The sequence below is a fragment of the Lotus japonicus genome, chromosome 3 (genome assembly GCF_012489685.1).
Source record: "Lotus japonicus ecotype B-129 chromosome 3, LjGifu_v1.2".
Lineage (NCBI taxonomy): Eukaryota > Viridiplantae > Streptophyta > Magnoliopsida > Fabales > Fabaceae > Lotus > Lotus japonicus.
In genome coordinates, this window is record NC_080043.1 from 2,674,337 (window position 1) to 2,699,064 (window position 24,728).

At 38.5% G+C, this 24,728-nt stretch overlaps 2 protein-coding genes and 1 long non-coding RNA gene across 3 annotated transcripts; 2 read left to right on the forward strand and 1 right to left on the reverse strand.

Moving 5' to 3' along the window:
- Window positions 1–1,131: 1,131 nt before the first annotated feature.
- LOC130742494 (LOB domain-containing protein 4-like) lies at window positions 1,132–2,050 on the forward strand. Its single transcript, XM_057594596.1, has 4 exons — window positions 1,132–1,569; window positions 1,665–1,723; window positions 1,814–1,920; window positions 2,004–2,050. Exons 1-4 carry the CDS (start codon window positions 1,132–1,134, stop codon window positions 2,048–2,050), a joined length of 651 nt encoding a protein of 216 aa, XP_057450579.1.
- Window positions 2,051–7,576: 5,526 nt separating this feature from the next.
- On the reverse strand, window positions 7,577–9,150 carry LOC130748035 (uncharacterized). Its single transcript, XR_009022573.1, has 2 exons — window positions 8,488–9,150; window positions 7,577–8,164 (listed from the first exon to the last, which is right to left on the reverse strand). It is a non-coding gene; the product is annotated as an uncharacterized LOC130748035 (long non-coding RNA).
- Window positions 9,151–9,225: 75 nt separating this feature from the next.
- Window positions 9,226–15,567, forward strand: LOC130748034 (inactive protein kinase SELMODRAFT_444075-like). Its single transcript, XM_057601121.1, has 11 exons — window positions 9,226–9,447; window positions 9,537–9,697; window positions 10,139–10,944; window positions 11,291–11,445; window positions 11,521–11,615; window positions 11,772–12,814; window positions 13,189–13,349; window positions 13,480–13,556; window positions 13,781–13,928; window positions 14,120–14,269; window positions 14,812–15,567. The coding sequence occupies exons 3-11, from the start codon at window positions 10,764–10,766 to the stop codon at window positions 14,896–14,898; spliced, it is 2,097 nt and encodes a 698-aa protein (XP_057457104.1). The 5' UTR covers window positions 9,226–9,447; window positions 9,537–9,697; window positions 10,139–10,763; the 3' UTR covers window positions 14,899–15,567.
- The last annotated feature ends 9,161 nt before the right edge of the window (window positions 15,568–24,728 follow it).

Here is a 24,728-nt window from a genome sequence, read left to right on the forward strand (position 1 = left end):
TTGCTTTCGTTCGTGTAGTGGTTGGTAGTGGAAAGTGGAAACCACCAACTTGGTAGTTCTGAATCTATCATTTTCGAAGATCCATTGTTTTGATCTAGGATGTGTGAATGTCAAACAATGTTTTCCCTTCTTTTGACTCGCCACCTAATTCCTCATAAGAAGACCTCTTCATAGAAGCACCGCCACCATGGAAATGTTGCGATTTTCCTCGCCTCACGTCCATAACCCTTTCCTCAAAATTGGGCGCAACAGCACACATCCCAAACCTTTCATTGCTGTCACTCTCTCAAAGCCCGAAGAGATAACACCTTCACCCTCTTCCTCTTCCACCGCCAGAGATCTCTTCCGTCGGCATCACCTTAGTAACCGCAATCGCACACAAACTTGCTAAAGAGAAGATAAACAAGACAAGATTTGAGGTACCCAATAAAAAAAAGGATTTGAAGGGCAGGAAAACATAAATTTCGGGCTGAAAATCATCCAAAGCAGTGAAACAAGAAGAAATTCGAATTTTTGTTTGAATTAGGTTTTTTGAAAACACTACAAAGGCAAGAGATATACTTAAATCTTCAAGTGTTGATTTAATGGTCGCCGCAAGCGGCACCAGTGTGAATGATGGCCAAAGACAATGGTCTCCAAGCCTGACACTAGTGTGAATGGTGGACTTAGGAGGGATTGATGCGGGGTGATTTTGTCATTTTATTTTTAAAATTGATTCAATTTGAACCATTGAATATTTAATTATATATCTAATGATTTTAAAAAATTAAAACAACTTATTGACGACAGTCAAGGTCATACTAGACTTCATCACTTAAAATAATATAATTTAATATATTAATATGTCATATTAGGTCAAGGTCTAACACTAGACCAACTTTTTATGGTTAAAAGTATAATTTCCCAATTAATAAAAATATAATATAATGGTCAAAGTAATAATTTATATAATATAAAAAATGTTTTATATTACTTTTCAGATTTCACATGAATTCAATATCACCTAAAAAAATCTAGAATGTATTCATATATTCCTATAATCTTCTATATAAATACTCATGATCACATGCATTTGTATTTGTGAGAATAACCATTGTTATTTCAGAACAAACAATCAATAGAAGAGGAAACATGAGTTCTCATCCATGCATCTTATGTAAACGCAGACGAATAATATGTCATGGTAATTGCGAATTTGGTCAATACTTTCCTGCTAATAGGTCTGAAGAATTTGATAATGCTTGTAGCCACTTTGGCTTAAGCAATATACTTCGTAACCTACAAGCTGTCCGACCACATGAGAGACAAGCTACTGCTGAATCCTTACTTATTGAGGGTACAATGTGGACAAATGATCCAGTTCGTGGCGGTCTCGGTGTTGTCTTGGATCTAGAATCCCAAATATCATCTTCTTTGATTGAATTAGATACTTTAAAAAAACTTCTCAAGTTTTATAGAGATCAAGCAAGCTCATCAAACCTGAAGACTTCAACAACTTCTCCTATTCAACCACAGATTAACACAATCGTTGCTTCCTCTAGCACCCAGATACCAAACTTGGCTGAAACTGTAAGACATATTTTTATCATAGCAATTATTTTCTATAAAATTAATTTATTTTCTAATTGATAATCAATTTCTAAATATCATACTTTCCTTCTTAGACAATTGATCCATTGCCTAGCATGAATATCAACAACACTCATGAAAAAGGACAATCAAGGTAGTGTTATAATGTATTATATTATTGTAAAACCTTTTTATTTCCCTCTCTTATAACCTTAACTACTTGATTTTCTCTTATTTTTTACAGCACTATGGCATTGAAGGGCAAAATGATTGTTGAAGATAAAGAGTCAGAGACCGATGACGAAGAGGAAACATTAATTGAAAGGAAGATTGAAAAAAGAAGACTAGAATGTGATAAAAATAATAATGATTATATAAAATGGTATAAATATTAAACATGTTCTCGTTCTAGGTGTTGTTTGTTTGGATTGAAGCATATGTTCATGCTGGTAGGGTATTTGGTGGTGAGGATCTTGTTTAGCTTCATGAGTTTTTTTCGGGGTTTTTTAGTTCTTTAAGCATTTTATATTTCATCGTTGGAATTTTTGTTCAATCTAGGTAGTAGATTGTGGCTTGTTAGGGCTTTAATTCGTACTTCACAATCTTTTTCAAGACTGTGTCTATATCTATAAATTTCATTTTGCTTTTGACAAAAAAATCATATAATCGTACCATTAGTTAAACTTAATTTTATGAATTTTTCATGGGAGAAATAATTAATTTGGATTTGTAAGTGAAATAAACATTTGTATTTCTGTTTAATTTCAAAATTTAGCTTTTACTTTTTATTTGTTGTATTTGTTGAAGAGATTTGGACCTAAAAATTTATATGAAAATGGGAAAAAAAACTAGGTTCATCATTTAAGAAATATCATTACTAGCCTTGAATAAAAGATGAAGAAAGGAAGGATTTGATCCAACTCTACATTCTTAATCTTAAACCTCATCCTTCACTACTTATGGAAAACCTGTGCTTGATTGACTTTTGAGTCCAAATAAATTTTTGAATAAAAGTTATTTATAATATTTTCTTATCTAAATAATACGGGTGGCTACTCAACTATGTTTATTAAAAATTATAACTTTGATCTTCCTTATGCAATGACCTTAGTTGCAATGGACAACGACACCACTAGAGAATTTTGAGATTCAAGCACAGAATAATTAGTTATGTAAATTTATTTAAAATTTTCTTTATTTGTTGATTATTGTGCTATACAAGGTTTTGTTTGTCTTGTAAGTATATTTTATGTCTTTATCAAACTTAGGGTAGACAATTACTATGGGTTCTCTGGAATATTTGTACAGCTCCCTGATAGCGTTTACCCTTCTCTTCCAGTTCACCACTCCATGAAAAAACTGTGTTGGCATCTCCATCTTTCACCCATCTTTCTCTAGATTGTTTGTATAACGTAACAAGGATTCATTCATATATTCCACTTTCTCTAGATTGTTTGTATAACAAGGATTCATTCATATATTCACATATGCTCCCCACCCCTGAACATTCATACCTGACCATGTCTTCTCGACTTGATTTTTAAAATTTATGCTATCCTACTTAGGTCCATCACACTTCATTTTCTTAAATTTTTCTTTGAAAAAAATAAAACACACTTGACTCTTCTTGCCTCTTTTACCCATTTGTTTCCTAGATTTAATCGAAAGGTTAAAATTGACGTTTTTATGTTATTTTTTTATTAATAAGCAAAAAATATATTGGAAAAGAAGTATAAAAGATAATTCAACCTAATACGTTTGTATATTATTTATTACTGCATGAAAGCATCTCGATTTTTTTATCCTTTTCTCTCACCATCTACTTCTAGATTTATACCATAAAACTGATTCATTAAGATTTTAAACAACTTCTATAGCTATTCAATTAGCTCCCTTCTTATAAGTTATAGAGGAAACGCTATCACTCATTTAAGCCTTCCTATCCAACTTATCGAAACTATTTTTTCCTTCCACGGTGTGATTTCACTCTTATGTCACCAAATATTTCCTATTCGTGTCTTTAAATCCTCCTTCATTTTCTATGCTTTTATGTAATCTTATATGCTCCCCACCCATTTACTTCAATTTATTTCCAACTATGGTTCATATATTTGGAAAATGTTGCATTTTTCACCCAGCAGTCAAAAACTCTAATGCTATCTTTGGATGCAGAGGTGAAAATGAGTGGAAGAAATATAAGAGAAAAGAATATAAATGAAAAATGAGGTGATTTTGAAGTTGTTTGAATTGAGAGACAGAGAATGAAAAATGAAAGAAAAAGTAAGAGTGATGTTTACATATTTACTATATTATCCTTACTATATAATCTTTTAAAAATGGTTGTTGGAATATAAAAAAGGATATTAATGGCAATTGGATGTTTTCACACCTTACTGTTCATTTTCATGGCATTGGCTAACCAAACGCATGTGCACAGTGTTTTCCTGTCCTTTTCCACGCTTATGTTTTCCTTTCATGGCATTTTCCACCTTTCCAAACACAGTGTAAAAGTTTTAAACCTCTTTTGGATGTCCACATATTTAAGTACAAGTAGGCGATGATAAAAAAAAAAAAAATCTCTATTGAAAATTGATTTAGAGTAATTTTGCCATTTTAAGGGCCACTCATGAGACACTAGAATACGTATATAAAGTTTTTTGAGTCCCACATTTAAAATAAAATTTTCTCAAGATGTTCTAGCTGATTTAAAAAGTTAGGAAACCTATTAGTTTTTCAACCGATTTAAATGATTTACGACTATACAAATACCATAGGGGCGGACTATATGACTTAATAAAAGAATAACTCATTCTCGTTAAAGGTTAAGCAGTTGTTTGACGGTTGAGTAAATAACACGCTGACAATATCACTTATATCCAATCCTGTGCTTGGAAGGCTCCTCATAAAGACTTCCCATGCACGAAGTTGTTGAAGCAATGGCGATGAAATTAACTCAAGCTTATAAGTACACTGTAATCATTCATTTACTTATACACTATCAATTCTTACAATTTTAAAGTTATTTTAAGACTTTTAGAGGACGATGTCTTCGGTGGGTCAGCTTGTTTAGTGAAGCACCGTGGTTCACTCCATTTTACTGTCTTAAAATACAAAAATAACCTTTTAACAAACAGATATTCCAAAAATACCATTTTCTCTTTTCCACCATACCTCCTCCGCCGTGTATCTTCCGGCCACCACACCATGTCCAAGCAAAGCAGTAATCTGTAATCGTGATATGTCATGGGTCCAATTTCTTTGCTGCGGACCTTGGTCCCTCTGCTCCCAACTCTTTTATTTTTTCTGGTTTTTAGATCTGTCTCATCCCTTCGATTAATGCTTTGATTGAGATAGCTTTCCTTCGATTAATCCGGTAAACACCGTCGTCACAACTAGTTCACATCCTCCCTCTTCTTCCCCACCATGTAGCCTCCCTCCTCCGCCTATGCACTTAGTTGTGGCTGCCGAAGATGGGATGAGAATCTGGAGATGGAGAGGATAAGAGGCCATCATCAACAACTTTTGTCGACTTCTTCTTCGCCGAAATTAGTCCTCCGTGCTTATCACTTCCGCGACAACCATTATTGCCGGCGGCGATGCCGGAAGCGGCAAGCGAGTACAGATCTGAGCAGATTTGGAAGACAACTACTCTCTCTGGAAACCTCAGCGATGTAAACAATGGTTGCGGAATCCCGATTGTGGTTCTGTCATTGGAGATCTTGGTGGTGTTGGTCGACATCGGGAGTTAAAAGATCTCCACCGGAAACACACGTCGCTGCTGAACTTGTTCATTGCTTGTGGCGGCGAACGTGGCAAGAGTCACTACTGGAGATAATGGCGTGAAGGGACCCAGAGATAATGACGTCACGCCGGAGAGCTTGGAGGAGGTGCTGCCGGCGAACTTCGGGTTCTAATGTCGTCGTACATGAAACTAGAAGCTTCTAGAGCGTGGAGCTATGGAGGAAAAGGACATTATTGGAAATGTCGTTTTAAAACTGATAAGATCTAAGCCATTGAAATTTTTAATAATATATCTAACGGTGTATATGAAAGTGAACCACCGTGGTTCATTTTTCAACTGAACCACGGAAGACAACACCCTTTTAGAGTCTCTTATGGTTTTCACTAACTTGAACGTCGGAGCATCTTCAGCAAGTACATATCCTCTATCGTGTTCAGGAAGCTTCACCGTGCTCACACCGCCATCTCAGGTCATACCCCACCCTAGAGAGGAAATATTATTTTTCACTTTTAAGTTACGGTGACCCCTAATGTGGACCACTTTTAAAGTGGTCTAATTTTAGACCACTTTTTTTAACCTGCTATAATAGGTCAACACATCTTTTTTTAAAGAAATTTAATACATAACAAATTTTTAATGATACTTTTTCTTTAAAAAAATAATGTGTTGACCTGCTATACCCAGTCAAAGTAGGCGGTGTAAAATTACACCACCTAAAATTGGTGCATATTAGGTTAACCCGTTATACCTTAAGTTACATTAAATCAACATAAATGTACTTTTGTTCAAAAAATCCTAAATAAAAAAGTCAAATAAAAGCTATTCATAATGGTGCTACCAACGTTGGAACAGACGGTAAACGTTTGTCATTGGGAAACAGTCCAACGGTGACTTGACAGTGGTGAAAGGTGATAGCGGTGGCGAGAGATAATGTTGACGGCGATGGAAACGGCGAGTGGGGGTCCTCATTGGATTTACTCACTGATACACACATCAACTCCAAGTGTTGAAATTCAATGCTACATTGACGTGACAGTGCATTTTATTTTAAGTTTCACTCAGTCGCATTTATTATCATTTTATAATTTATGACAAGGTTCAAAAAATTTAATTTAGATTGGGCAGAGCAGATTACTGATGAATTGAAAAGGACCATGTTATCATGAAATTTCCCATCATGTTGTTGTCTTTTATTTCTGCTTAAACTCAGATTTCATTTTCGTTGCCCTGCCCCCCTCTGGCCCTCTCCATTGCATTTCATACTTACTAATGATTAATTACTTATCTAAGTTGAGAAAAAAAACTTAATTAGGTATGATAAGTGTTTTTCATATAAATATTTATTCATAAACTAATTTAAAAAACTTAATTGAAATTAGGTTATAAATAAACATAAATTTTTATTCATAAACTAATCTAAATAAATTATGAAAATAAAGTTAAAATAACTTATAAATAGAAAACAAGTTATTTATATAAAGTCTTTTAGATACTGACTTACGTGTTTATGATATGAGATTCTTGTGAAGTTAACTAAAATATAGTTAAGATATATAATAATGCAATCCTTACATCTTTAGCCAATTTCGCTGCGGAGTTAGGTTAATCAAATTTTAACATAGTACGTAGTGGAGACCATCTGTCTTTGAGTTGCTCGTAGATGCCCATTCAATTTGTGCATATTCAATACTCCATATACGCATCTGAAGGCGTGTTTGATTGTATTGAGAAATCTCACGTTAATTAGATTTATCGTCAAAATAACTTTTACGTATAGAAAAATAATATTTAGTTCTTGAGCTAGATTTTAGTTAGAGTTACGTCAACCAAATTCAAAGAGAGATAAAGACAAACATGAGCAGTGACGGATCCAGGACCCGAAGTCAGGGGGTTCAAATTTTTCAAATAAGCACATCGATAAAAATATAATTAAAAACAATTGTAATATGTTAATACATCAACATAAGATACCAATACCATAATCATAATTAACTTCAACATGTAGTGGTTGCAGGGACGGAGGCAGAAATTTCTAAAGGGGGACTAAGATCGAAATGAATATGATTTATGAAAATAATTCAATTCTTATCAAATAAAGAATGTGCCAAAAAAAACATAGGTATTTTAGTGATAACAAAAAAATAGTTTGAGTGCAAGAGATATTTTATATAAAAATAAGAATTATAAGATCATTAACAATTTTTTTTGGCAAACAAAACCAACAACTATATTTGATCATTAACAATTTGAATCTGTTCTGCTAGATTATACTGCAATCTCATTCATAGGTGAGCATATTTATTCAAATATCCATCAATGATTTACACTAACACTTCTAGGAAAGGAAAGCATTGTGTAACCAAGTTTTGGATGTATTAATGAATTCAAATGCTGAGTTTATTTGATCAAAAGAAAAAAAAAATGCTGAGTTTAGACCCTTCCTGGGTTTGAAACGTTTCCTTTTAAGGCTAGCCACGCCGTGGCGAAGTTTGTATGCTCTTCTATAACTCTTCAAAACCTTCTTCATCTCCTTCATCTTGTAACATTTGAAATTCTCTTCTCCATGTTTCCATCTGTTCATCAAAATGTCTTAGTTGTTCTGCAACAAACAGTATATTATTGTAGTTTCTTGCAGTAAAATCTCTACCAAAACTCTCTGCAACTCCTTCATATTTTATCATGAACAGTTTATCCAGCCATTGCTGTGTAATGGCCTTGATCTCTATGTCACTCTCAGCTAACCAGGCAGGCAACTCTTCCACAAAAAAAGATCCCTTCATTGTCCAGAAAGCTATATTTCACTGGTGCCTTTCATCAAACAATTGGTGTGCCCAATTTCATCATGCCCCTTTTCTGCCAATGTCAAACATAATGAAGAGAATGATAACCTTAGCTGCAACATTATGATAATTAAAGGATATAACAAGTGGGAAGAAAACATGAATAAAAAGAGAAAACTCATTCAGGCATTTTGTCATACAATTTACAGACACCGAAATTTCAATGATGATATGAAGAAAGAAACCTATCATTCTTACCCATCCCCTCCCTCACTTTCTTACCCACTCATTTTATGCCTCTAAATCCCAATCAATATGAACACTATCAATCTAATTTCTAAACCATTCAAACGATTGAAAAGAACATTGCACAAAACACAGCTGTAAACCCATTACCTTGACTCCTTGAGTGCAGATTCCCAACACTAGCAACGCAGAGCACTAAGAGTGGCCTTCTCGTGAGATACAGAGATTGAGAGGCGCGCGACGGTGGTGGACTGGTGGCTGGTGGTGCGCCGTGCTCGACTGCTCATGCGTGTGCTTGTTGACGGCCAGACCTACACACCTAGTGAGAGAAAGACTGGGTGAGGGGCGTAAGTCTGTGAGTGTGTGAGAGAGGTGTAAGCAGGGTCATGGGTGCAAATTGAAATTCTCAGGGGGTTCAAAAAAGAAACAATACAAGGGGGTAAGTAGAAATTTTTCTTTTTTCAGGCCCCTCACTGCTATGTGGGTCCGCCCCTGAACATGAGATGAGGTGTGTGTTTGGATTTCAGTTTGCAAAACAAAGTTTGGGTGAATGTGGGTTTACAAAACAGAGTTTGGGTCAAAGTGGGTTTGTTGTAATGTGATTTATGTTTGGATATTTTTATTTCAAAATAGAGTTTGGGGTTGAAAGTATGTTGAATGAATGTAGAAGTTACAATTTGGAGAGTTGAGATGAAAGTTGGTTTGGAGCAAAAAGTGGGTTGTATGAATGTGGTTTTTAATTTGCCAAACATAATGGCACAAAGTTACATACAACTTGAAAGTACTTTTGGATGTTCCAACTGAAAAACAAACACACCCGAGAGTGGGCTAATCCGTTTGTACACGGTGTTTATAATCTTCTACTGTGAAAAAACAGGGATTGTTTGTAATAAATTTTGTTTCTGAAATATCTATCCTCCAATATCATCATCATTCAGTGTTTTCTCTTCTCGCCATGTCTCTATCTCGATTGGTCACTCACACACGAGTCGAGTTACAACAACACTGACATCTTCTTTTTCTTCCTTTAGGCAAAAACCATTTTGTGTTCTTTCCATTCTCATTGAAGCCTAAGCACCTATCTTATCTCTGTTCAAATTTTTTTCCTTGGTGGTCCACTCTTTCTTCCTTTGTGTGTTTCTTGCCTGTCTTTCACACCCCATTTTCACATTTTCCTTTCCTTTCATTCTGTGCAACAGGTTAACCTCATAAGCTTTGAGCTTTTGCAAGTTTTTGAACCATGACAAGTAAAGCTTGACAACCCATTATCTGTTTTCATTTCTGAAAATCACTGCTTGTGTTCATTGTTGGTGGGTCTTTTGTCTCATGTGTTTGGATTCGACACAGTGCTCGTTTTCAGGTTAGCTCATGCAGGTTTTCAGTGAACATTTTGAGGTTGCGATGGTGACAAACAATAATGATAAACAGCAAAGTGTTTGTCACCTTTTGTTGTTACTGTTGTTGTTGGTTGTTGTTTTGTTTTTTATTTTTTGCTGGATGTTCAATGTCTGTAAGGATTGATAAAACAACACAACAGTTACAGAGAAAAGGAAAGGTTTTGGGTCTTATTCATGGCCTCCCTCTTTCTTCTCTTTGTTTTCTAGTCACCAATGATGGCATTTGAACTTCCATAGCAACAAAATGGTAGTTGCCACAGTGATTAGTCATGTGTATTGTCTTAGTCTCACACAGTCACATTGTTACGCTCTTCCTCTTTTGATGCATATTAAACTTTGCATGATTAATATTATTCTATTTTTATTTTTCTTTACTTATATTGAATCTGGGGGTTGTGCTGCAGGGTAATTGATACTTCATTTTCAATGATTTGAAGGGCATGCTACTATTTCTATAGTGGAATCTTTGGTAGAGGGTTCCTGTTTAGTCTTATCACAAGTAAAGCCAGCTACTTGGAGCCAAATATATATTTTGACCTTGGAGAATGATTTGAAGGCTCAAAAGCACACCTAGTGTTTGTAATATTCCTCTCTAATGGATAGTACCGCCGGCCTTCATATGCAGTTCTTTTAAACTTTAATCTCGTTGAATTTCACAAACTTGGAATGTACATTAGTTTTTAAGCAGGGGAATGCATCTTCTTGCTTTCTGAGCCAAAAAGGTATACTTGAGGAGGTTGTTGACTGAAAGTTTTGAGAAAGTAAAAAGAGGGTTTACTTTCAGTTCTGTAGCAGTGAAGGTTTGGATTTGGTTAAAAGGGTCTTGTCAATGGTTGTTCTATTATTGCATGGTGGAATGCTGCATTTTGGTTGTATTTCTGATAGTGTTTGAGAAGGTGTGAGATAACTAGTGATTTTGAAGTTTGAACATGTTTTTGGGCTTCTCATTCTCTCTTTATCATATTAGAACATATGACTTTTGAGAGTTATTGAGTGAGTTCTGCTGAGAAAGCCAGTTTTTTTGGGACTATGAGTCGAGAACAGAAGCGAGGGAAGCAGGAAAAAGGTTCCGATGGTGCTGAGAAGGTTATTGTTGCTGTGAAGGCATCAAAGGAAATTCCAAAGACTGCTCTTGTTTGGTCTCTGACTCATGTTGTTCAACCTGGGGATTGCATTACACTGCTAGTGGTTGTACCCCCACAAAGTTCAGGTAATCCTTCTTTTGCATCCATTTTAACACCCTCGTTATTAAATTAGTACTTAATCAGTTGGATCCTATCAAATGTGGCATTCCATTTATCATGGTGATTCTTCTGTTTTGTAATAGTAGATTGCAGGATGACATGTAATAACACTGTGTTCATTGTTTACTTTCCTTCTTGGTTCGGGAAGAGTATGTTTTTGTGTCGTAGCTATCACTTACTCTTGACTTCATTTCAGCTTGAAGTCTAGATTTGTATGAAGAATCTGGACTTTGTTATTGCTTTTGATTGAGAATTTGAACCCTTTCTCTCCCTTTGTTAAGTTTACCTTACTATTATTCTGCACAAATGTAGGCAAAAAGTTATGGGGTTTTCCAAGGTTTGCTGGCGACTGTGCCAGTCTTCACAAGAAGTCGACCACGGGAACAAGTTCAGAACAGAAGAATGATATCACTGATTCTTGCTCTCAAATGATCCTTCAGCTCCATGATGTCTATGATCCAAATAAGGTTAGTAGCCTTGATCTATGAAAGGTTCATAGTGAATGTTATGTTTGTATCTGTATACTAATCATTGTTCAACAGATAAATGTCAAGATTAAAATTGTTTCTGGATCACCCTGTGGAGCAGTGGCTGCAGAAGCCAAGAAAGCCCAAGCCAATTGGGTTGTGTTAGACAAGTAATACTCCATCTTATTTTTTTTTTCCGTAGAAAGGCATGCTATTGTAATATGAAACCGAATTGGTGGATTTTCAAATTCTGGTTGACTGTTTTATTGATCTGAGATGATAATTTGGTTTCTTTTGTTGGTATTTTGGTGTTGGTTTCTTTACAGACATCTCAAACATGAGGAAAAACAATGCATGGAAGAGCTTCAGTGCAACATTGTGGTTATGAAACGTTCCCAACCTAAGGTACTCCGCTTGAATTTGGTGGGTTCAAAGAAGAAGGATCTTGAAGAAGCATGTCCACTACCTTCTGAGCAAAGTGGGTTGCATGGAATACACTCCAAGAAGAAGAATGGTACCCTAAATTCCATAAAAGGACCAGTTGTCACTCCAACTAGCAGCCCTGAGCTAGGAACTCCGCTAACTGCGACTGAAGCTGGCACTTCATCAGTTTCAAGCTCTGATCCAGGAGCTTCACCATTTTTTATCTCTGAGATGAATGCTGAGTCAAAGAAAGAGGAAACTATCAAAGAAAATCTAGAACTTGATGATAGTAATTCAGACACAGACAGCGAAGATTTGTCCACATCTTCAGCTAGCTTGAGATTCCAGCCATGGATTACAGAGTTACTTTTACATCAACATCAAAAATCATCTCAACGTGCTGCAGAAGAAAGATCGGAGAGATCTTGTAATAGGATTCAACTGTCTACAGCTAAAGCTTTGCGGGAGAAATTCTCAAAGCTGGATGGAGAAGCTGAGATTGAAGCCTCAATCTATAAGACTGGCTTAAATTTCGGTGGAGATGTAAGAGAAGCAGTAGCATTATCTAGGAATGCCCCACCAGGTCCACCTCCGTTATGCTCAATATGTCAACACAAGGCTCCTGTTTTTGGAAAACCTCCAAGATGGTTCAGCTATGCTGAGTTGGAGCTTGCTACTGGTGGATTTTCAAAAGCCAATTTCTTGGCAGAAGGAGGATTTGGATCTGTTCACAGAGGGGTTCTACCAGATGGACAAGTCATTGCTGTCAAGCAACATAAATTGGCTAGTTCTCAGGGTGATCCTGAATTTTGCTCAGAGGTAGAAGTCCTGAGTTGCGCTCAGCACCGAAATGTTGTTATGTTGATTGGGTTCTGTATAGAGAACAGGAGAAGGCTACTGGTTTATGAGTACATATGTAATGGATCATTGGATTCTCATTTATATGGTAATTTCTTTTGCTTCCTTCCAAATCATTTCTTGCACTTAAAAGTTATTAGTGTTATTGAATATCTGGTAAAACGATTGGATATATTTAATTTTAAAAAAAAACTTAGAGATCTTTACCCTTAAACTTTTGGGTAGCACTTGGTTACATAGGTAATATGAAGTCTTGTGCTTATGTTTAAGTTACTTTATCTTATGTCTTCATGCCCACTAAACTATGGGATGGAGGCCTTGAAGGTCACAGTTATGCAGAGTACGTAAATGTCATGATATTTTCATGTTAATTTACAATGACTACAATGTAAAATAGGATGCATGTTACTGATACGGTCTTGATTGTAATTTGTAAACTCATATTACTTGAAAATCTTTCAGGGAGACAACGGGAACCATTAGAATGGTCTGCGCGTCAAAAAGTTGCTGCTGGAGCTGCTCGAGGGTTGCGATATCTTCATGAAGAGTGCAGAGTTGGTTGTATAATCCACCGTGACATGCGGCCTAATAACATTCTTATCACTCATGATTTTGAACCACTGGTAGCGTTTTGTTTGGCCTGTTTTCTGATATGCTGTCTTATAGCTTATTAATGAAATACTTCATTATTTCATCTATCTACTTTTTACTAATGTTTTCTGTTCATCAACTAATTTTTCTGATTTCTGCAAGGTTGGTGATTTTGGACTGGCAAGGTGGCAGCCTGATGGAGACACAGGAGTGGAAACTAGAGTGATTGGAACATTTGGGTATGTGGTCTATTAGTAGTCCTTAATTAGTTTCATTTTTTAACTAGCCTGTCCGATGACAATAATGCAATAGCATATTTGGATCAACTTTTCTTTCCTCAATTAATTTTGAAACCCGGAGTCTACTTACAAAAACTTCGCCCTAGAATTGAATCTTGCTTCAGAATCAATTGTAGAAGGATTTCCAAACATGTACTAAGCCATGTTATGTTGCTTCTTTGCAGATATTTGGCTCCTGAATATGCTCAAAGTGGCCAAATAACTGAAAAGGCTGATGTTTATTCGTTTGGTGTTGTATTACTGGAGCTTGTAACAGGTCGAAAAGCTATTGATCTGAATAGACCCAAGGGTCAGCAGTGTCTTACTGAGTGGGTGAGTTAAATGGTATTAATATCTAAATTCATTGTGATTTTTTATGGTCTGATATTCACATCATTTCAAGAACTTAAATGCCACAAATGAGAGACATGACCTCCAATAGATAAATGGAGGATCATAAGTTTCTTTCAACATTCTCACACCTTGCATTGAGTAATTGTGTGAGCATTTTGGATATTAAACAGGCACGTCCATTGATAGATGAATATGCTATTGAGAAATTCATTGATCCAAGATTGGGAAGTCACTACTCTGAAGATGAGGTTTCTTGCATGCTTCATGCTGCATCATTATGCATAAGGCGAGATCCTTATTCTAGACCACGCATGTCACAGGTAAGGAAATTTTATGATTTTTTTTTGTGAAGTTTTTTACTTGAGTTACCAATACAAATTTCCTAGGTCGTGATTGAAACAACTATAGGCTATAATCCTACAGAGGTGAATAGGTTGTATCTTTTTCAAAAGGATTAGAACATGTGTACCTCAAGGGTCCAATGCCTTGCTAAAATTTGATTTCTAAAATTGGTTCACTTTCCTGTTAACGAAATCAGTGCGGAACTCTTTATGGTTTCATCCCATATTTTTAAAACCGGACCGTCCATCTAACAGGTGAAGGCACGTCTTGACGGTTTTTTGTTCAACCGTGGTTTTGATTGATTTTCAATGCTTTCACCCAACTGGTAATGGGATAAGGCTGTTTTTTTCCCTTCAAATAAGACCATCCGGTCTAATTTTTATATGGTTTCATGTGATAGAATATATAGTAATGGCTTCTAATATATTTTGCCTATATGCTTTTTGACACATTGCTGTTGCACCATTTTTGGTTTCTCCATCTGACCTTGATGAAGCCTTTTCTGCTTGTTTGAGTAAAGGTTCTGCGAATACTGGAGGGTGACACTCTCATGGACACGAATTGCATTTCAACTCCTGGTTATGATGTCGGAAACCGGAGCATTTAATTTCAGCCAGAAAGGCAGAGAAGGGGTAGCACCATCACAGTGGTCCCTGTTTCAGTGGGTAGCTCTCTCTGAAGCACATGCAGCTATTGTGAGAGGGACATGACTTAGGGGGCATCATGTGAAGATGACAGACATTTAAAGCGGTCCATGATAAAAGTTGCATTCTTATTACATTAAGTAAGTTTTTAGCTTCTGATTTTGTAATAGTTTTCTCTGTTTCTCTGCTATGCAATCTGATTTTGCATCTGTATAGAAGAGGGAAAGTAGAAAGTAATAGGTAACTAATGTATAAAAGCTTTTGCAATTCTTTTGGGAATTTATGTAAACTTGTGCCTAAATGGCCTTTTGATTAGACTCAAGATCTGTCTATGCTCATCAAATGGATCAATATAACTCTATGTAAGGTGGTGTGGGGGTCTCTCTCCAATGCATTTGTATTGATATGCATACTTTGAGTTTGAGAAGCAAACAAACTTAGAGGGGGGACTCACCATCTAACTGGCACAAGAACAAGGGCAATGATAACGTGAAAGGGAAATGATTTATCTCCTAGAGAAATTATTAAATGGAAAGTTTTTGCACCCATTTTGGAAGTGTAAGAAACATTTAACTCTTTCTCTATTGACTTCTATAGCATTACTCAATGTGAAAATTGTGAAGCATTGATGAGGTGTAAATGTAGATGTCTTTTCTAAATTTCAATGTCAACTTTTTTATGCATGTAAGTAAAACAAAAGATCTTGGTAGGCTTAACTAATTTAGAGTTGTATGTGGTTATTAAAATTTAAAAGTGGTTGTTTGAATTCATATGTTAAAATATTGTGAGGGCCCGCCCTTACTATTTTATTCTATCTATATCTTCTTTTGTACCAAAGAAAAGAAAGAAAGAAAAAACATTGAAATTTGTGTTTTATTTTTGATAATTTTTTTCTCTTATTTTTCATGTTTTACACCCAAAATGTAACTATTTCGTGGTACATATCAATTTATATTTGTTACATAGAACTGATAGAAGTACATATCAACCGACCTTTTTATATATAGATTTTTTTAGTGTATTTTTGTTAATGGTCATATCATAGAAAAACCGGCCCAATAGCTCCATACAAAGGTTAGAACAAACAAAGATAAAGAAGATTTTGGTACTCCCCAATTAAAATTGTGGTTTAGAAAAATCACCAGATTTGGCACCGCATTCTAAATTAGGGGTTTATAAAATTTTGTATTCCGCAATTAAACTTACAGTTCGAAAAAAGATGGTGTTCTGCAATTAAGATTGTGATAAGCAAAAAGACAAACACGAGACATAATGATGCATATCGTAAATATGACAATGTAGTATGATTTTTACTTTTATTTATGTATGAGTAAACAGCCATTTTGGTCCTTGATTATGTTCACTTATGATGGACTAGTCCTCATACTTTGAAAATGGTCTTTTTTCGTCCCTGAATTTGTTGTCATCGGTCAAGTTAGTCCTTGATTGAGTTTTCCGTTGGTCCCTTAAACGGAAAAGTCCAAATGTCACCATTTTTGCCACATGGCTTGACACGTGGTCAATGACTCAGATTGTAACCTTAGTCAATTTAGTCCCCTTAGAAAATAAAAATAAAAACTCTGAAATTTGAATTAATAAATTCACAACATCTTCATCACCTTCATTCACAACATCTTCATCATAACCATTCAGTAAAGAAATTCTAAAAAAATCAATAACAAACCAAGAACGCATGACCAAGAACGGTACAACAATATGAAAACCAATAAAAATGGGAAAAATCAAGCAAAGGCTAGTGTGCATAACAATCAGATTATTGATAGAAATTAATGAAATTAGAAGCTAACAATCACAGTGGAAGAAGAACAGTGTGCCAACGTAAAATTTGATGAAAATTAAAAGCTAAGAATGTGAATCTATGAGGAATGAAACACATACAACAGATGATAGAAGATTAATTTTTCCAAAAACAAATCATTTTTAACAAATTCAAACCCAGCCCCATTCAGATCGAAGCACCCAGATCCAGCCACCCCCAACCCTATCAAACCCAACAACCCAGTGATAGAAGAACAGAAAAAGGTGGAAAAGTAGAAGGGGAAAGAGACCAGTGTGGTGGGCGTGTATGAGAACTGTGGTGGTGAAAGGTAGTGAGAGGAATCACCGTTGTCGCCGAGGGGAGAAAAGGGCTAACTTGGTGCCGTTTTTGTCGACGACGTCCAAGGAGGAGTACATCGCCGCCGTCGCTGGAAGAGTACAACGACGTCATTGCTGAAAGGAGTAAACCCGTTTGGAACTGTGGCCATCGCTGAGAATAGAGCGACCTTGGCTCCGTTTGGAACCGCAGAGGAGAGGACACTGCTGGTGCCGTCATCGACATCAAAGGGAAGAAGAATCACGCGTGGGCAGAACGCGCCGCCGGATGCTCAACCTCTTCAATGAACCCACCGTCGCAATCGGGGCAAGCCACCGTGTCCTGTCTCCACACCCTCATAAACTGACTGTACCTGTAGCACCAATACGAAGATGTCCCAGAAGACATCATCTAGATCACAAAAGATCGAAACTTTACCCAGACCCAGAATTCAAATTATCCAAAATTTACACCCAGATTCTCTTACAATGACTACATGTATGCACAATTGCAGACTTTTTATTTTGTGAAGAAAATTATAATGTAAAGAAATAAGGTGGCTATGCGTCTCCTCAATTTCAATCTCAAACTCTCGTCACTGGATCCATGGATGGGGGTGGCCATGTATTATGGAGTTGGGATTTAGGTTAGGGGTGGGTTTTTTATTTCTGGGTTAGGTTGGGTTTGGCTTTTTAAATTTCCGGGTTTGGGTTTTTTAAGATTTAGAATTATAGAAGATGAAGAATAAGAAGATGGAGGATGAACATTTGGGGATTTTGTGTTTGTTTTTTGGAAATGATGAAAAAAAGGTGAGATTGAGGATGAAGATGAAGATGAGGTTGAAGATGATGAATTGATGATTAAGTGACTTTCTGTAATTTGAATTAATAAATTCAATTTTTTTATTTTTATTTTCTAGGGGACTAAATTGACATAATAAGATGTGAGTCATTGATGATGTGTCAAGCCAATGTGGCAAAAATGGTGATATTTGGACTTTTCCGTCTGAGGGACCAACGGAAAACTTAATCAAGGACTAATTTGACCGACGACGACAAATTCAGGGATGAAAAAAGACTATTTCCAAAATATGAGGACTGGTTCATCATAAGTGAACACAATCAAGGACCAAAATGGCCGTTTACTCATTATACCGTGCATTACTAATGCAGAATATACATGAATTGATCATCCAATCTTTCCTAAAAAGTTGTTTTACATCCATTAGCATCGGGTACGCTATATGAAAGATCATAATACTTTCATCCTCCAATGTTGTAATTGGATAGGTGCAATCCACCTCACAAACCACCTTCTTAACCTTGTGCTTCCATAGCAAGGGCCATCCCATTACATAGGGCATAAGCTTCAGCAAGAAAAGGATTCCCAGCCACTGTGAAGTTAAAGAAGCCAATGAGCCACTTACCATGGCTACCACGAATAAGCCCCTCACCACCATAGCATTGGCCTCTTCCCAAAAACTACCATCTAAATTGTGCTTCACAAAGTTTGTCAGGGGAGGGAACCAAATGTTATTCATAAAACCATCATCCAAGACCTGCCTTTGCAGCCTCATGTTTTTTTTTTATAAGCAAAGAAATGCATTAATGGGAGTACAAGGGGTACTCAACCCATAATACATCAAAGACAGACTAGAAGCCTCATGTAGCAAGCAAAATATTGCAATCATGGCAGATGTTGCGCCATGCAATCTGCAAAGGCCAAGTCTGAGTTTCAAACATCATATTATTACGCAGGGTGTGTACAGACATTTTGGGGCCTTAAGCGAAAATGTTAAAGGAGTCTTTTTTTTAGATTTTTTTAAAAAAACTTAACATAAAATATTAATTTTTATACTAATCTTATAGCTTTTTAGCTGCAAAATCATTTATCAGAGTTTTATAATCAAACAATTCTAACATTTCACTTTCAATAGATAAAATAGCTAACTTATTCAATCTATCTTTCTATAGATATCCTTTTTTAGTTGGCTAATATTTACGAAATATATAATTCTGATTTTTTTATACTTTGATTGCTTAAAACCACGGGCGTTGTGGGCTAGCGTGCTAACCCAAACCTTCAAGTGAGGGTGCTAGAAATTCGCCCACGTCAACGCTCTCATTCTCAACCAAAGTTCTCTCGATCGAGTGCGAACAATCTCGAAGGCAGTGGAGGTAGTCTTCCTACTCATCATGATAGTAACGAAGCGGCAGATTGGTTTGTGAAAAAAAGTATTTTTTTTTGAAATATGTCTGAATAACATTAAACTTGGACTGGCACGGAGGCCAAAAGGTCCGCAGAAACAAATGAGTTCGCTTCAGAAGGGACTTCCTCAATCCACACTAAACCGGCGAATGAGGAAGCCTTCCTAGCAAGTAAATCCGCCACCGCATTGCCAGAACGGCGAACAAAAGAAAGGTCTATTACATCAAAAGAACGGGAAAGAACAAATCAATCATTAATAATAGAAACTAAATAAGAAGCACCATCCGGAGGCTTGGTCCATCGTTGAAACAGTTGCAAGCAATCTGTTTCAAAACAAACACGACGGAAACCAAGCTGAATGGCTAGAACCATAGCCCAACGCAAAGCAGCAGCTTCGGCCAACAACGGAGATGAGGCCGCCAAAGGGAACGCAGCTGCTGATGCCAAAACAAAACCCTCATGATCCCTGGCCACCATACCTGCCCCGATATCAGAAGCAGACCTGAAAGAAGCATCAAAATTAATTTTGATCACCCCACGCGTAGGCCGCTGCCAAACTACCACCATGGAAGGAGCATTCCGCACCTCCGTCCCACTCGCCGGCAACAACTGACCCAGGTCCTGCGCACGCTGCACCACCAAGGGGACCGAGAACGCACGTCCCTCAAAGACAACACGATTCCGCGCCTCCCATAAAGCATAGGATGCCGCTTGCCACAAAGAGATGGCATCCTCCTCAGCTGAATCAATAAAATATTTCAGGAAATCATGCAAAGTGTCAAACCTGTCAAGCCGTAGCGCAAGAGGGCTACCAAACCAGAAAGCTCGAGTAACCGCACACCGAATCCACAAATGATCAACCGTTTCCGGTTCCATACCACACAGGGGGCAATCAACCTCTACATCCACACCACGCCGCACCAACGCTGTCCTCACGGGAAGATATCCAAAAGATGCGCGCCAAGCAAGCTCTTTGCACCGAGGTAAACCCGAGCTGCTCCAGAATTTCTTCCACTGTTTGGGCTGCAAAGGAGTCACATTGGTGGATGGGCCAGCCTGAGATGACATAACTGTGCTTTGAATGAAGGCGTACCCTTGTTTAGAAGAGTACAAACCATCCACCGAACCGGGCCAAAAAAGAGTATCATCCCCTCCATGCAACGGCAGCGGAATAGACAAAATCTGTGCAGCTGTATTAGGACAAAAAACAAACTCTATTAGTTCAGAGTTCCACATACCTGGGCCTCTCATCAAGTCAGAAACATGTCGGATCCCCAGCTCTTGCATGAGGTCCTCACTAAAAACAACTGGACAGCCATTTGGCAACCAATTAGCATAGCGAACATCAAGGCTCGTGCCATTACCAACCCTCCATCGGCCACCTCTCTCAAACACCCAGCGAGTGCCCCAAATGCTAGACCAAGCATAGCTTGGTCGGGCACCTCGCCTAGCATCCAAGATGGAGCCATTAGGGAAATATACCCCTTTAAAGACCTGAGCCAACAAAGACTCCGGATGGGAGTAAATTCTCCACCAATTTTTAGCAACTAGGGCTGTATTAAAAGATTTGAAATCCCTAAAACCCAACCCGCCATCATATTTTGGCCTGCAAAGTTTGCTCCAACTAGCCCAATGGAGGCTCTGTCTTTCGACGTCCCCACCCCAATAAAACCTAGAAACCATAGTCTCAACATCTGCACAAAGGCCATTAGGTAACATAAAACATGACATAACATAAGAGGGTATGGCCTGAGCCACAGCCTTTATCAACACCTCACGTCCCGCCCGGGAGAGGGTTTTTTCTTTCCACCCCTTAAGTTTTTTCCAAACACGGTCCTTAACAAAGGAGAAAATCTGATTTTTAGACTTACCAATCAGAGTTGGAAGGCCCAAATATCTATCAAAGCTTTCTACTGCCTGAACATTCAACAGCTGCTTGAGCTCATAAAGTCTGTTCTGAGGTACATTACGGCTTACTGAAAGCATAGACTTCTCCAGGTTAATCACCTGTCCAGAAGCTTTCTCATAGGTAGCAAGAATTTTCTTCACAATCTCAGCCTCTTGGTCAGAAGCACGAGCAAACAAGATGCTATCATCTGCAAAAAGTAAATGTGAAATAACCGGTGCACGGTGCGCTATCTTAATGCCATGTAAGGCAGAAGAAGCAACATGTTTATGAATAAGAGCAGAAAAAACCTCTCCACACAAAATAAAAAGATATGGCGAGAGGGGATCCCCTTGCCTCAACCCCCTTCCAGGATTGAAGCCCGGTTGGGGGTTACCATTAAGCATAATAGAGAAATTTACTGTAGTCACACAATTCATGATTAGGTTAACCCACGACAGAGGGAAACCCATCTTATGCAAAACACTGTGTAAAAAAGACCACTCAACTCGGTCGTACGCCTTTGACATATCCAATTTCAAAGCCATCATGCCATTCCGGCCAGTAATTTTCTTCCTCATAAAATGGAAACACTCATGTGCTATTAAAGCATTATCAGTTATGAGTCTACCTGGTACAAAAGCACTTTGTGAAGGACAAATCAAATCAGGCAAAATCAGTTTCAGCATGTTTGCAATCACCTTTGTTATAATCTTAAAAATCACATTGCAAAGGCTTATTGGCCTAAAATGAGTAGCATGTACTGGTTCTTTAATCTTAGGAATCAACACAATAAGAGTTTTATTAATCATACCTGGTGAGATCCCACCCTGCAGCACCTGGAGGCAGAAGTGGGAAACCTCATCACCAACAATACTCCAGTACTTCTGATAAAAGAGAGCTGGGAAGCCATCTAGACCGGGCGCCTTGGTAGGGTGCATCTGAAAAAGAGCCTCCTCCACCTCCTCCCGAGAGAAAGGTTCAGAAAGCACTGTCAAATGCTCCGGTGTAAGACGGCCAGCCACCAACTCTGTAGCCTCCTCAATACCCGTAGGCCCTGAAGAGGTAAACAAGCTCATAAAATAATCTGAAAGCACTCTCGAAATGTCCACATCATCTTCAAACTCTCGACCACTATCATTCTTAATAACCTCAATCAGATTCCTCTTACGCCGTTGCGTAGCCTTCTGATGAAAAAATCGAGTGTTCCTGTCCCCCTCACGCAACCAAACCGCTCTAGACCGTTGTTTCCACCACACCTCCTGTTGTTCCAACAAAAGATCCAATTCCTTCTCAGCCTCATGGATCTGGTCAATGACTTGGGAAGTTTGATCTCTCCGTTGAAGTTGTTGAAGAGTACCCTTCGTATCCGAGATCTTTTTTGGCAAATCTCCAAATTTCTGTTTTCCCCAACTTCCAAGTGCACTACCCACCTCTTCCATTCTGGAAATCAAAGGTGTTCTCGAACGACACCAAGCCTCTGTAACCACCTCCGCACACTCATCCACTTCCCTCAACCACAGCTCCTCAAATTTGAACATGTTTGACCGCTTAAGCTCCCTGTGCCCCCTGCGAGATAGACAACTGAAAAGAATAGGGTTATGGTCAGAACGATGTTTAAAAAGATGAGTGAGCTTCAAAACAGGCCATAAAGCCTCCCACTCCTCATTTACAAGAGCATAATCAAGTCGTTCCTCAACTGAGTGGGGTTTACCCCTATTATTAGTCCAAGTATACCTGTAACCAGAAAAACCAACATCATGAATATCACAATCAATACATGCTTGGTTTGCCAAATGCAAATGACCCACATCGGGTACATCACCACCGAGCTTATCAGCTGGGGAAAGAATGTCATTAAAATCACCAATACATAACCAAGGCATGGAAGGTGTGGGCTTTAACCGCCGAACAAGCTCCCATGTGCGAAATTTATTTGGTTCCTCAGGGAAACCATACACCCCCATAACCTGCATAACACTAAAGTGGCTGGGGTGAGTAACATAACAAAGAATATGATTAGGGGAGGCATTAACAACCTCAACTTGTACATCAGAGCCCCATAACAAACACAAACCTCCTCTCCTACCACGACCCACACAAGTTACTGGGAAAATATTCGATAATCCACCAATTCCTCTATGATGCAACATCTCAGGATCAAATAACTTGGTTTCCGACAGGAAAACCACATCGGGCGCTTCAGAATGGATGAGTCCCTGCAGGACTCGAACTGTCGGTCGGTTCCCAAGCCCCCGACAGTTCCAAGATAAAATCCTCATTGAGGTGGGCGGGACTACACAGCAGTCTCCGCCAACCCCAATCCAAATTCAGAATTTACCTTCTTCAGTGGAGGTGAGACCCCCGTGCTAGAGCTGCCAAATGCTGAAGAAGAACCACTCGGCCGCTTGCGTTGCGATCCATGAAAGGAAAAACCATCATTATCATCACACTCTTGAGAACCCGTAGTGCCATTAGCAACCACTACCATTTCCTCCTTTTTTTAATTATTTATATCACCTCCTGTTGCCAAAATGCCTTTGTCTCCACTCGGTCCAGCCTTGTTTTTTTCACTAGAGCTTGTAATTTCATCAACCACTTTCCTTGTATCAATATTAGCCACGTTATCCCCCTGGTTCTCATCAGCACCCTCAACATGGCCTTCATCATCATGCACGTTGGCTTCCCCATGTTCCTCACGCCTAGCATTTTCACGAGCCACCCGCCGCTGGCGGGACCAATGGCCACGGTCCCCTTCACCACGGAGCCAAGGGCCATACGGCAATGGATTTCTCACCTCCAAAGTGCAATATCGATCAACATGATTTAGCATGCCACACCGGTAACAAAAATTCCTCAGCTTTTCATACTTGAAGGTGACCTTAAACGGAGCACCGCCCCCCGTAGCCAGCAACTTCCCTCGTTGAAGAGGAGCATCAACGTGAACCCAAGCACGGAGACGGAAGCAACTACCATACCGACTGGCTTCGGACCTGTCCCATCCAATATACCCGGCAAGCGAGTTCCCCACAACCCTCGCCATCGCCTCTGTGCGGCCAGCCGTAGGCAGATGGTAGACTTGAACCCAGAATGGAACTCTTGTTAAAGAAACCGATGCAGGGTCGCCCCTGGCATCAAAGATATTGAGAGATATCATGTACCGGTCAAAAAATCAAGGCCCAGACTGAAGTACCAGGTCCCTGTTTTTTGTCGTTGAAAATCTGAAGGTGAAAAGGTTCACGCCGGCGTGACGGATCTCCACACACCCACGTGAGACCCACAGCTCTTGCATCACATCCTTGAACATTATAGCACTGACAGAGTGGTGTGCAAGGACCTTCCCGGCGAGCCAAACGTCCTCCGCCGCGTGAGGATCCTCCAATATTTCTCCGACGTTCAAGACCTCATTTTCCTCGCCGTCGAACTCAAAGTTAAGGTCCATGGTTCGCAGACAGAAGGAAGACGCTCAAGAGAAACTGAAATAGCAACCCAGGAATAGACAGAAGCCACCGCAAGGAAACAACGTAAACTCGTAGAAGAGATTTACGTGCAAGTCTTTCTAATCATACACGCACTGAGGTCCACACCGCACCAATGATTGGAGT

Coding starts and splice junctions, on each gene's coding strand:
- LOC130742494 (XM_057594596.1), top strand. CDS start 1,132: ATGAGTTCTCATCCATGCATCTTATGTAAACGCAGACGAATAATATGT. Junction 1,724..1,813: donor CATGAAAAAGGACAATCAAG/GTAGTGTTATAA, acceptor TATTTTTTACAG/CACTATGGCATTGAAGGGCA. Junction 1,921..2,003: donor TGAAAAAAGAAGACTAGAAT/GTGATAAAAATA, acceptor TTTGGATTGAAG/CATATGTTCATGCTGGTAGG.
- LOC130748034 (XM_057601121.1), top strand. CDS start 10,764: ATGAGTCGAGAACAGAAGCGAGGGAAGCAGGAAAAAGGTTCCGATGGT. Junction 10,945..11,290: donor TGTACCCCCACAAAGTTCAG/GTAATCCTTCTT, acceptor GCACAAATGTAG/GCAAAAAGTTATGGGGTTTT. Junction 14,270..14,811: donor CTAGACCACGCATGTCACAG/GTAAGGAAATTT, acceptor GTTTGAGTAAAG/GTTCTGCGAATACTGGAGGG.